Below are 12,178 nucleotides of genomic sequence, written 5' to 3'. Positions count from 1 at the left end.
TAATCTGCTGGCAATCTCAGAGTATTTGATTCTACAGCTTGAACAGGAATCTAACCTGTACATCATCTACCTTACCGGGCTACCAAGTCCAACTTTCAGGACTAGACTTAAACAGATTAACGATTTGCTTATATTGGACTATTGTGCTTCCATTATTATGGTACAAACCTTCAACATACGTGCTTTGCTGTTCCAGGACAAGCTACACCAGTGCAAGATCTGACAGTCTGTGCAAAAGAAGCCGCAGTGCTACAAATTCTTAAAACACCTTTCCTCTCCAACCTCACATGTATTGACTAACAAACATCTCCCTCCCACTAATTTCCACAATCCCAAATACTGCCCAAAAAAAGAGATAGATGAAGACATTTCATGCTTTTATACAAAAGGCAAACAATCTTCAACTCCAATCTCCCCACCCAAAAAAATAACCCAGGGCAAAACTATTTGTTCCCACCCTCCCAACCCCTTTCTAGCTTTTGAATGTCACCAATAAAACAAATGAATACAACTTACTGTACAAATATGAAGCTGCAGGCATTCAAGTTACAGAACATTCTGAAGATATTTCAAGCATAAAAAGTACACTTGATAATTGCAAAAATAAAGTTTCACTTTTTTAAAAAACATTTTGATCAGAGCTCAAGCAAAACAAACATTTAGCAATACCTAATTCAGTTTAACTTCATAAGAACACCACCTTCAGAAGTCAAACACAAAAAAACTCAGATTTTTGGTGATAAAGTAACTGAATATATCTTTTAATGAAGATAAATGGTATATACAACAATGGCACAGGCCTTAAGCATCAACAACAGAATTCAGCCAGGAGTGAGTCTACAAGTGAATGGAGTCATTCTTAGCATCAAATGGTACTGATTACTGAGAACCATAATCTGCCAGGAACAGATGTTAAGTTAGATTGGTATGAATGGAAGGAAAGATCCATGACATCAAATAGGCTCAGTTTTTGACACTGAACTTTTTTTTCGGCTAACAGTTTCACTAGTGCAAGACCATATGTTTACCTGATTAAATGAAAACTCATAAATGTCACAATTTAAGAACACTCATACAAAACTATTTTTTTCTTTTAAAAAAGTGCCACATACCATACTTTTACTAAAAAAAGTTACAAACTAGTGGAAGACTGTCTGCCTCCATCTCTTGTCAACAAGGAAAGGCCAAAGCGATTCCTTGATCCCAGCTCGAAATGGTGTTCTCTGACCTATCCCCAGCATCTCCAACCTGGAGCAGTCTAGCTGAGCGTTCCTCGGACGAAGAGCACCCACAACTGGACAATCAGTGATCTAGAAAATAAACAGAAAAAACCCAACACACCAACGAGTAATCAGAAATGACAGAAAAACATTTATTCTTATATATGCTCATTTAGAAGTTTCCCTTCATAGCTTTCTATATAGGTGCGTTCCTCTCCTCCCCTCCAGCTATGTTGCGTGTTGCATATTTTTTGTGTGTGCTAGTTTTTTGTTTGGTTGCAGAGAGGATTCTTTGTTTGCTTGTTTTATGGTTAACTTCATTTCAACGTAAGAGATATCAGGTAGAGCGACATGACGTCTGAATTTGAATTCTTCTCACTCAGTTACTGCTCACCATTTATGCTTTTCCATGTTTGTTTTATTCCTATTTTCACCCTGTGACTACAATCACAAAGTAAAAAATGCTCTAAAATGTTGACAGAACCATGTCCTGATCAATATACTTGAAGAGAAGTACATTTGGGCAGAAAAAATTCAGACTAACTTAGTGTTCTCCATTCTTTTTTTTCTCCATCTTTCAAGCCACATTCCAGTCCCAAAATCCTTGGAATTTATTTTGGATATAAATAAAATCTTACATGTGACAGTCTCACAACATTGCAAGTATGTCTTTTAAGAGCAGTCTTTAAAGTGTCAATAAAACTGCAGGATGGGTGTTTTAAGCAAAGCAAAAATTATTTGAATTTAAGTGAATGTTTTCAGAAACAAATTTGGACATTGAAAAGTTCTTATAGATTCCTACCTTCAAGTTAATGTTTTGTCAATCTGTAGGCTTTTTCAAGGACAAAAATACAACAAAAAATATGGATTTACTTGTGACTAAGGGCAATCGTTCTGCAGAAATACTGTTAAGCTACAGACTGCAAAACTGGTTGCCAACTGACCGGGGAATTTTCATCTTTCAGCAGGTCAAAGCAGCTGTTGTTTTTCCCAGTTAGGTACCAGACAGTGTCCTTGGCAATACATCTGCTGTGCCAGACATACACAGATCGTCCTGAAGAGGAAGCTTATTTCTATAGCTAGTGTGAGACCTACTACTTAAAGTACAACCATCTTTCTACGGGTCAAACAACACATCACTTACTGGTCTCAAGTGGCTGCTGGGGAGGTTGAAAGCATCGGCAATTGCACATGCCATTTCATACTTAGTCATCTGTTCATTGCCAGACCAGTGAAATGTTCCTTTTACTGATGGATCCTACAAAAGAAACAGAAAGCGCAGGTTTAAAAAAAAGCAGCTAGCAAGCTGTCAGACTGATTCCCAAGCAAAAATTGTACAGAATAACCTTGCAGCGAGATCCTATCCTGAAAGGAATGTTACAGCACCTCACTGATGTTCTAGAAATGTCTTGCGCATTTTGAGAGAACCTGACTAGGGATTGAGACTGAAAACTGACGTTACGTATATCTGACCTGACTTTTCACAAACACCTTAGAGTCTGTAGAATTAACAGAAGGGAAAGGAGCAAGTCAGCCAACCAAATACCCAACCAAGGCAAACAGCTGGGAAGGAGGAACGCGGCTCTACTGTACAATTCACTCCAGAACAAATGCAAAATTCAGCACACACGTTCTGAATGTCAAACTGCAAACCATGTGGAAGTCCTATCAAACAAACTGATTGCACCACATCCATTGTATATGCATGGTCCATTTTTTTCCAAGTTATATGTATGAAAAATAAAGGTGGTTGGTTGGGTTTGTTACCTTGCAAAGGTGCTAATCTGAAGATACTGTTGAAAATAAACACACTCAAATCTTTAAATGGAGTGGCTTGTTTGCAAGTGTTCTTAATACAAAGGCATCTTTGAGAATTACATTCAACCACCGTGTTTGTTCGGTTGGTTTTTAACCCCAAATGGCAATTTGTAAAAGGCATATTAGAATAAGTTAGCTGTTTGCACTTCTCTCCTGAACACTAGAAGACACACGACAATTTTCAGGTGATCTGTCCCATCAGTTCAATCACTTATGTTTCAAACATCAGAATATCCACAGACTCATGTAACAATACTGTAGTATTACACTAGTTCTTTCCTCTCTCCTAGTGTTCCAGAAATGCAAAGAATAATGCAAGTTATATGCAGTTCTCAGTTGTTCAGAAGCGAAGCCAAGATCTCCAGCTGTTTTTAGTCTGAAAAGGCTTGATTGTTTAAATTCTTACCAGCATTCTCTTCTCCGCTAGTTGTCTGCAAACAGCTGCCACATCCTTCACGTTAGTAGGAAATCTTTGTTGCCAGTGGTCCATGTTGGCAGATTTATTACTGAACTGAACTTTGTCAAACATAACAGTCACAGCACTTTCCTCCAGTCTCTCTACCTCTCCATACAGGATGGGAATCCTAAGTACTGCAGCACCTGAAAGAAAGAGTATTTTTAAAGTACTAACATTGTTATGAATAGGTATGAATGCTGTAGCATAACATGAAAAGTGTTAAGAACTATGCTGGTGATATTAAGCATTAACAAAAACCAAAGAAAATACAATTAATGCGTTTGCTCTCAGAATATCATTTTAATTTATATCAACTAAAACCTTTTACAAACACTAAGTTTATATAAACTTATTGCCATTTATGCCACTCATTTCCAGAAAGTTAGCAAGCTTTCATGAATGCTGCAAGAGAAAAAAGAAGGCCTGTTTTGGTTAGAACAAAAAATTACAACATTTTAAACCCAACTGTAAGTATGTGGCTACTCCAGCACTCCACAGCCCCCCTTGGTAAGAGCACCAACAAAAATTCCCACCAATCACCATATTCAGGCATCAATTACAGGAATTTTTTTGCCCGAATGCATAATGGAGGACATTATTGACCAGAAAAACAGACATGAATCTTGGAATTAATAGAAAGCTTGACAAATAAGGAATAGCTTCACCGAATACAGTAGTGAAGAGTATCAGATTTCAAGATAGTGATATGAGAACAGTGAAGAAGCGCACATCACACTAGTCTGTCTCAGTCAGGAAGACTCAAAAGGCCTTTTTCAGGGAAAATTGAAGGCTATGAAAATTAAAAGTAATACAGATATTTTTGCTTAAAGAAAAAAAAAATAAAATCAGTCCTGAAATTACAAGCATAAGTCACCAAATCATTGCAATTCTTCAAGATTTGTAGGAAAATGCCACAGCTATTAGAAAGACCAAAAGAAAAAGCTAATACACAAATTATCCTCACAAAAAAGTGAACTGGAAGAAGTCCTTAACACAAGAAAAAAACCCCTCCAATATGATGCTGATTTCCTGCTGTTCTAAAAACAGTTATTTTGTCACTCAGCAAATTCGTTCTTATCTCTTAAAATACAGGTTGACATGTCTCTTATTAAATATCTTCAGAAGTACTCAGCATTTGAGGGAAAGACTGCCCTCCTGGTGTTCTCAGGAGCTGAGCCCTGGAGCGCATTAGCTTCAGCCCAATGCTTCTGAGGACCTACTGAAGCTTGATTTTTATAAGCATGAGTACTAGATAGAACTTGTATCCCATCCTAACCAAAAGTAAAATATATTTTTAAAAAATACACAGAAACCCCCAAATTATTAGTGGAGATTGTTGCATTATACAACAGAAATGGATATGGAAGTTCTTCACGCAACTACAGACATTTGATAGCCTGAATTCTACCCATACAATATTAGCAAATTAGCAGTTGGAAGACTAATATGTGTAAAATATTGATATCTGTATGAAACAATAAAATTGACATTTTGAAGCATCTTACTCAGCACCATCTCCCAATTTGCTCTGCTAATAATGGCACTGCTGCAGCCCACGGCTGCCTGACAGATCACGCTCAAAAGGTTATGAAACCCAAGTGAAGCGCTGAGCTGGGGGAAGGATCCAGCAAGATACCCACACGTACTTGAGTGTGCTGCAGTCCTATCTTCATCAGCAATCTCGAAGAGGGAGCAAACAGCATCACAGTCAAATTCAGAGATGATGAATTAAGAGGCGGAATGAATAATTCTTTTTACTTAAATAAGATTTGTCCTATCAAAGTATTTTTAGAAGTGTATTTCTTAGTAGTAATGACAAATCTATATTAAAAAGCCTATCATTTTCAAATATAGTATATATTTACTTATTGAAAAGACCATCAAACTATTTTATCAATTGCTCAATTCTCTGGTTAAGCAGAGCTGAATCAGTGCTTCTCTACTTAGAACCTGTGAGTGGAAGCTGCCTGCACACCAACTAGGAACAAGCAAACCTCTGTTTTATACAAGAAATAAGTTTTAAATGGAAGGGAACATGTTCAGTCCCAACCTTTTTCCCTTCTTAAGTACAATTTTTTAAAATTATGTTTGTATGTTTTGAATACCAATTTTCATTAAGAAAATATTTAAATAATAAATTTTAAAAATTAGTTGCTTAACACCAGAAATATGTTACAAGGAAGTGTTACAAGCAGGAATCTGATGTGTGTGGTAAGATAAGTGGGTAAAAATAAAATGGATGGTTTGATGGCTTATGTAATGAGAGCAAAACAGGAGACCAGCAAGAAAACCACAAGAATGACAATAAACACTTACCTTGATTTTATCTGCATAATTACTGAATCTCAAGTCTGATTTTCCCTTGAAGTAAACATACCTTTAGAAGAATTGCAATACACCCCCCTAAATAACAACAGCTAGAGATTAAGTGTGGTAGAGCTTGTGCCGTTACAAACATATGATGATGTAATTTTTATCTTTCCTTAGGAATAGTTGATTCACAGTAGACAAAGGCTTGTGGATGTCTGTCAGCAGAGACTAGTAACACAATGAAGATCAGAACAAGTAAGAAATAAAGCTTTAACCAACTGATGAGCAATAGAAATTGTTTAAGAGCAAGGAGACTGACTCCTAATCACATTCTTTTCTAAATCTCTTTTCCACGTTTTTGCAACTTTACCACTGACTTATGAGCCTATTAAGCTAATACACAACGAAGTAAAAATAGAAAGCCTCTATTCAAAATGTGCAAGTGTATTCTTACCTTCATTATTTTCCAGGACTGCTTTTTCACCTTCCAGTTTGGTTTTACCATATAAATTCAGGGGATTTGGTACATCGGACTCTTTATAAGGAGGGCTTGTTCCATCAAATACATAGTCTGTACTAATGTAGATCAGAAACGCTCCAACTCCAGCTAGGAAGAAAATGTTTATACATAGTCTATTTTAATTCATGCCTTGTTTGAAATCTCAATCAACCTTTAAAGGACCTCATCTTCTAGCCCCATTCCTTCCCGCTGCTTGGTCTGTTCACTGAGCCTTCACGTAGACATGCACGCTATTCTTACAAAAAATGGAGCAATGGCACACTGATGGCAGAAATTACATTCAGCACTTACTGTAACTTAGTCGTATTTATGTCCCTGGATAAATAAATGCAATATTTTAACAAGAAATCAAATCCACGAGGTGGTCTCCTTACCTGCCTCTTTTGCCAAGTTCCCTGAAGCAGCCACATTGAGCTGAGAAGCAGCATCTGGTTGACTTTCTACAACATCTGGCCTTCTCTCAGCAGCACAATGCACTATAACATGAGGCTGGAAATTAAATACTAATTTTAAACAACAAACATTATCAAGAGATTGCAGTTGCACCCAAACTCCAGCAGTTAACTCCCCCAACCAAAAAGGCGTTTCACTAAGTTGTGAGAAGCAATAGAGGCAGTAGCCGTATTTTCAATCGTGACATTCTGAAGAGCAGGTTTTCCTTAAGAAGTAGAATAGAACCATGTTGCTTCAAGATACAAAAAACCTGATGATTAATTTTGCAGTTACGATCTTCAGTAGCTTTGCTTTTACAGCAAGTTTTTTTTCCTTTTTAATTCAGTGTAGTACTATAAAATGCAATAATAATATTTATCTCACACACATAATGGCACTTAAAAAAAATCAGCCAAACTATTTTTAGATAAACCATTTACACATGGCTTATTTGACATATGCAGACTAAGAAGATATTTAAAGTCATCTAATAGAATGGCATCCTGTATAATGTATTTCAGGTTTTATTGATTCCTCTTGCAAATTAGATTGGAAGAAGAGTGAACTTACTGCATGCTAAATGTACAGTTACTGCTGTTGGATTCAAGTATTCCTCAACTTGAAAAGAACTGCCTCATATTACTATGTCAGTAACTCACAGCGATTTTTTTCTTTCAACTATTTACCTGTACACCTGTTTCTTGCAGTCTGCCTGTGGTGATGACAGCAAAGTTCAGAACTACTGTATCTACAGAGCAAACCCACGCTCCAGATGTGGCAGAGAAGGCAGCCATCCACTGTTGAGCTCTGCCAGAGCCGTAGCCTCTCCAAAGCCACAGGAACTCCGTATCAGAACAGTACTACCAACTGATCACCAGACGTATAAAGTACCCGATCCATCTACTTCATACTCCAGAAACTTACCTGAAAATCATGGATAATGTCATGAACTGCGATGGAGTCCAAAAGATTAATCTGTTCAAATCTGGGCTGAGCTCTCCTGTATCCACAGCCAACTGCATTCCAATTATTTTCATTGAATTCTTTGAAAACAGCTCTGCCAAGAAGTCCGGTGGCACCAGTAACCAAAACTCGCCTACTGGGAATATCAACGTCTTCCTAGAGAAATGAGAGCAGGAAAAGCTGTGTGTCTACTATTATTTATTGCTGGTTTTTTTCTTAAAAAGTACACAAGGCTGCAATCAATGCTACTGTATTAAATAGCTTTCCTTGTCACATGAGTGCTTTGGGACATCTCATGGAACACAAACAACTGGAAGCACCAATACCGTACCTAGCCAAGCATTTAAACATATTTTTGAGAATAAGGTAAACAAAAACGTAAATGAGAAAGTCAATTACTTCCACAACAAGAGGGGAAAGACAACCACTAACAAAGACAGAATTTTAAGTTCATTCAAAATCTGCTAACTTTGTGCAATTTGAAATGATGGAAAAAACTTCTTTTGAAAATGGACCCCAACTATTTAACATCTAGAGTGCACCTCCCACAACGAATAAATGTGCACAGACTGTGTCTGCTAGAGGCTGCAGCAACACAATACAGCTCGCTATGGGCCTGCCCACAACAACCGTAGCAACTGAAGACTTCAATTTATCATTTAATAGACCAGTAATTCATCATTATTCAACCCAAGTGTCTAATAACGAGTAAAACCAAGACACAGCTCTCTCTTCTCAGTTTTACAGAATGCATCTGAAAGTGATTTGGTAACTTTAACTCAATCTACACAACACACTAAAGCTTTACTCCAGCTACCACACACTTCAGTACTGGAGACAGCTGTCTACACCAACGCACACAAAGTTTGTTCTTCTCCACCGCTCACTAGACCATCAAGTTTTCAAGGCAGCAAACCTAAGATTCATGTCTGTTTACGTGTTACTTATTTTCCTTTCCTGCTTTTGTTCTGCACTTATCATGGAAAAAAGCCCACTAAAAAGAAAAATAAAAGCACATGCTCACATGCCCATACAGAGCTGCAGGTGTGCCGAATCCATAAATCTTGGATTTCCTGACAGCTTTGTCCACAAGGACCCTTCGTGACAACTGATTTTAATTTTGTAAATGCTCTCTACTGTGCAATTCAATGAGCCCAGTCTTACGTTTTCAACATTGTGACAGATGGCTACTTTTTGATCGAGGCACAGGAAGCAACAAAAATCACTTTCAAATAACCACCTGTGTTTTACCCTGTAAGTTAAAAAGCTTTTGTTCCATTAAGGTATACGCAGAGGTGCGTTAGGGAAACAGCCTATCCCAAAACAACTGCTTAAAGTTCCCAGCACACTGCATGTGTTTTCCTCAACTCCAAATCTTCAGGCAAAGGATGACTCGTTCCCATCAGTACTGGATGAAAAATAACAACTTATGTCTAGACAGTTTCCTGAAAATGGCAAACTACAGCAAGTCATGTTTTAAAAAAGTTACCTTTATCTTTGCAGTCAATTTGACCTCATAACACAAGTTTATTTACAATTTTTTAAGCCTGCCCACGCTTGTCTGAAAAGCATAAGCGAGAACATCCAAGTACTGTTTTCTGTGTTTGTTATACACTTTTTATCTTAGCAAAATGTGAATAGAGCATCATAGGACAGATAATTGGCACTTCTATAGCCAGAGGAGAACTGCCAATAAAGGTCAAAGACTTCTTGAAGAAAAGAGAGTTGAAAACTTTTCTAAAAATGTCAGACTATCTTTAACAAGTAGAAAGTGCCCAACACAAAAACATGTCATTTGTAAAATCTGTCATTTTTAAGCATCATTCAGCCAAGTTTGTTGACTTTACACACCACAAAGAGGACACTGCGTCAGTAGCACAGCTTGAACTGAATGATCACAGCTTTCACCCAGTTAAGTATAGCTTGCGACCTGTTGCTCTTGTCTGCAAGACAAACCACTTTCAGTAACTTGTCTCTGAGAAACCAAGAGAAGCAATAGATGTTTCCCCTAAATTCAACACAAAGCAACTACCACTTTCAACATATTTCACCTTGCTTGAAGTTAAACATCCTCATAATACAAAACCTGCCCAGATTAACTCTTTGCCTACACGCTCCCTTGCTCCTGTGCCAAATGCAGCCACCTGCAAGAGTATTTCTGTCTCAGACCTGGTAACTGCAGACAACAGAGCCTGGGAGGTTCTGTCAAGGACCTCAGGGGTTTCTGGTTCCCACCTCCGCCGGTTGCTGATGCTCTCCCAGGCTGCAGAAGCTGCTGCTGCTGCTCAGCCATCCACAGGCACACAAGTCACTCTGGATGAACAGCACCATTTACTTCAGGGCAGCAACCACACTGTCCTTAACAGCGAGCAGAGCTAAAAACTTCAGTCCTGTTACTGACTTTGTCTAGCAATAAATTAATCGTGGTCCTCTAGAAGACAAGGAGACAAAAATCTATAACTACTATCTAGATGAATCAGTACTTAACTGAAGCCACATATGGCAGAGCATCTCCTTTTTAACTTCTGTCAATATACATATTTTTTTCTAAAATATGGCTGGAATATTAATAACATAATGCAACTAAAAGACAAGACTGCTCTTAACTTATCCTGATGAGCTAAAAAGTACATTTAGAATTTGCAGTAATTTAGTAGGTACTCTATGTAAAGAATAAACAACATCATGCACTTAAAATGTTATTCTTTTGCCTGCAAGTTTTATAGGCTTAAACACAGGTTCTTGTTCAGGTTAGCCCATCTGCTAACAAATCTTTTACACATTTCTCAACTAAGCAGCAACCATTTTCAGTCATCAATTATTCAAAAAGTTCTCCTAGCAACTCATTTTGAAGGCTACCTAACTGCACAATTTTGAGCTTTACAATAAAGCATCCAATTTCTTTTTTTTATCTGATATTCAATGCTCACTAAACATTTATGTTATAAAAAGCATTGTACTCGGCAGTCACATTCACACAGAAATATACAAACAACACTGTATGACTAAAAAATGGCATTTATGAGAAGATGACTTTGCAGACACTACCAAAACACAAAATAAGAGTGTAATTTAGAAAAACAGCAAAACGTGAAGGCACAAGGGTTTTTAAGCTTTATAGAAACTGAGCTTGACAAAATCATGATGAACTCGAAAATATTAACTTTAAGAAACACCCACTAAAACCAGAAGCTGCTGGGATAACACAGATTTGCGACATAAAATGACAAAAATGTCTGGACAGGGCAGTCACTCCAAAAGCGGCCTCTATTCAGCTTTGACGTCACCTACAGAAACAAGAAGCAAAACTAAAACCCACAGGCCCCGAAATCCCGGCCCGGCGAGCGAACAGAAGTGAACGGTGGCAGAAAGTGCTCCCGGGTGTAAGTCGCTCCTCAAACTGCACCTGCTGGGCGGTGCGAGCGCAGAACGCGGCCGGAGAGAACAAGTCTATGTAGAATCACCGCACGGCGCTCCCCTTACAAATACATCTTTCCTATGCAATAAGGCCGCTAGGATCAAGCAGTTTAACAATTAAGTGAGGTTAACAAACCCAACTTCTTCTTACAAAATAAAAACCAACGGTAACTAACAGAAAGATAACGTAAGAAGAGATAAAACTCCTCAGATTTCTCGAGCTCGCGAGTGACGCCCGCGCGGGCGCGGCGGGAACTGACACAGCGGGGCCGAGGCCGCCGCACTCCCGACCCCGCCCGCGGGTGCGGAACCGGCCCCGCCGCACTGCGCCTCCCGCGGCGCCCCAGCGCCCCCGGCCCGGCCCGGCCCGGCCCCGCCCGCAGCGGCGGCCCTGCCCGGGCTGTGCGAGGGCGGGGCGGCCGAGCCGCGGCGGAAAGCCCCCACCCGCCACCGTTGCGCACCGGGCGAAAACGGCCTCGACGCGGGCTCCCAGCGGCGCCACCCACCTCCACCAGCTCGCAACGCCCCGGCACGAAGCGAATCTTGAGCTCCTTCTCCCGGCCCACCATGGCGGCGGCGGCGCGGGGGCCGCCGGGGCCGCAGCCTGTGCCTCCTCGCCGCAGGGCGCACCGGCTGCGGGAGGGCGGACCGACCGCTCGCCACGCACGCTCATTGGGCCGCGGGGACATAGCCGGCGCAGGCGCCTCACGCTACCGCGCGCCCATTGGCTGAGGAGCGCTAAAGTGGGCGGGGCCCGAGCGGCGCCTTAAAGCGGCAGTGGCGGCCGCGGCGTTCCCGGGCCGGCCTGGGCGGGGCAGCGCGGCCCCAGGCCTGCGGGGTCTGCGCTGGGAGCGGGTCCACCCCGGGCCGGGGCCGCAGCCCTGCGGGGACTGCGCCGCTGATGCCGAGGCCCAGGGCTGGGGGCGGCTGGGACGGACCGGCCTCGCCCCGGGGGAAGCCAGGGCGGCTGTGGAAAGTCTGTCATCCCCCAGAGCAGGCTAGGGCCACCGGCCTGAAACCAACCCTCGGTACCGCTGGACC

The 12,178-nt window shown here is 40.7% G+C and overlaps 1 protein-coding gene across 1 annotated transcript; it reads right to left on the bottom strand.

Annotated features, from left to right (window-relative positions):
- Window positions 1-730: 730 nt before the first annotated feature.
- On the bottom strand, window positions 731-11,802 carry MAT2B (methionine adenosyltransferase 2 non-catalytic beta subunit). The gene is made up of 7 exons (XM_082063305.1): window positions 11,644-11,802; window positions 7,682-7,876; window positions 6,700-6,814; window positions 6,260-6,412; window positions 3,445-3,638; window positions 2,365-2,478; window positions 731-1,310 (listed from the first exon to the last, which is right to left on the bottom strand). The coding sequence occupies exons 1-7, from the start codon at window positions 11,704-11,706 to the stop codon at window positions 1,140-1,142; spliced, it is 1,005 nt and encodes a 334-aa protein (XP_081919431.1). The 5' UTR covers window positions 11,707-11,802; the 3' UTR covers window positions 731-1,139.
- Between the last annotated feature and the right edge of the window lie 376 nt (window positions 11,803-12,178).

Source organism: Streptopelia decaocto (assembly GCF_964273445.1).
Source record: "Streptopelia decaocto genome assembly, chromosome: 12".
In the NCBI taxonomy this organism is placed as follows: domain Eukaryota; kingdom Metazoa; phylum Chordata; class Aves; order Columbiformes; family Columbidae; genus Streptopelia; species Streptopelia decaocto.
This window is presented reverse-complemented; position numbering and strand designations above follow the sequence as displayed.

Excerpts from the sequence above, each read along its gene's own strand:
- MAT2B (XM_082063305.1), bottom strand. The coding sequence starts at position 11,706 with ATGGTGGGCCGGGAGAAGGAGCTCAAGATTCGCTTCGTGCCGGGGCGT. Across the intron at positions 6,413-6,699 it reads GAACTTGGCAAAAGAGGCAG|CTGGAGTTGGAGCGTTTCTG; the intron begins GTAAGGAGACCA and ends TTTTCTTCCTAG. Across the intron at positions 2,479-3,444 it reads TAGCGGAGAAGAGAATGCTG|GATCCATCAGTAAAAGGAAC; the intron begins GTAAGAATTTAA and ends TTTCTTTTGTAG.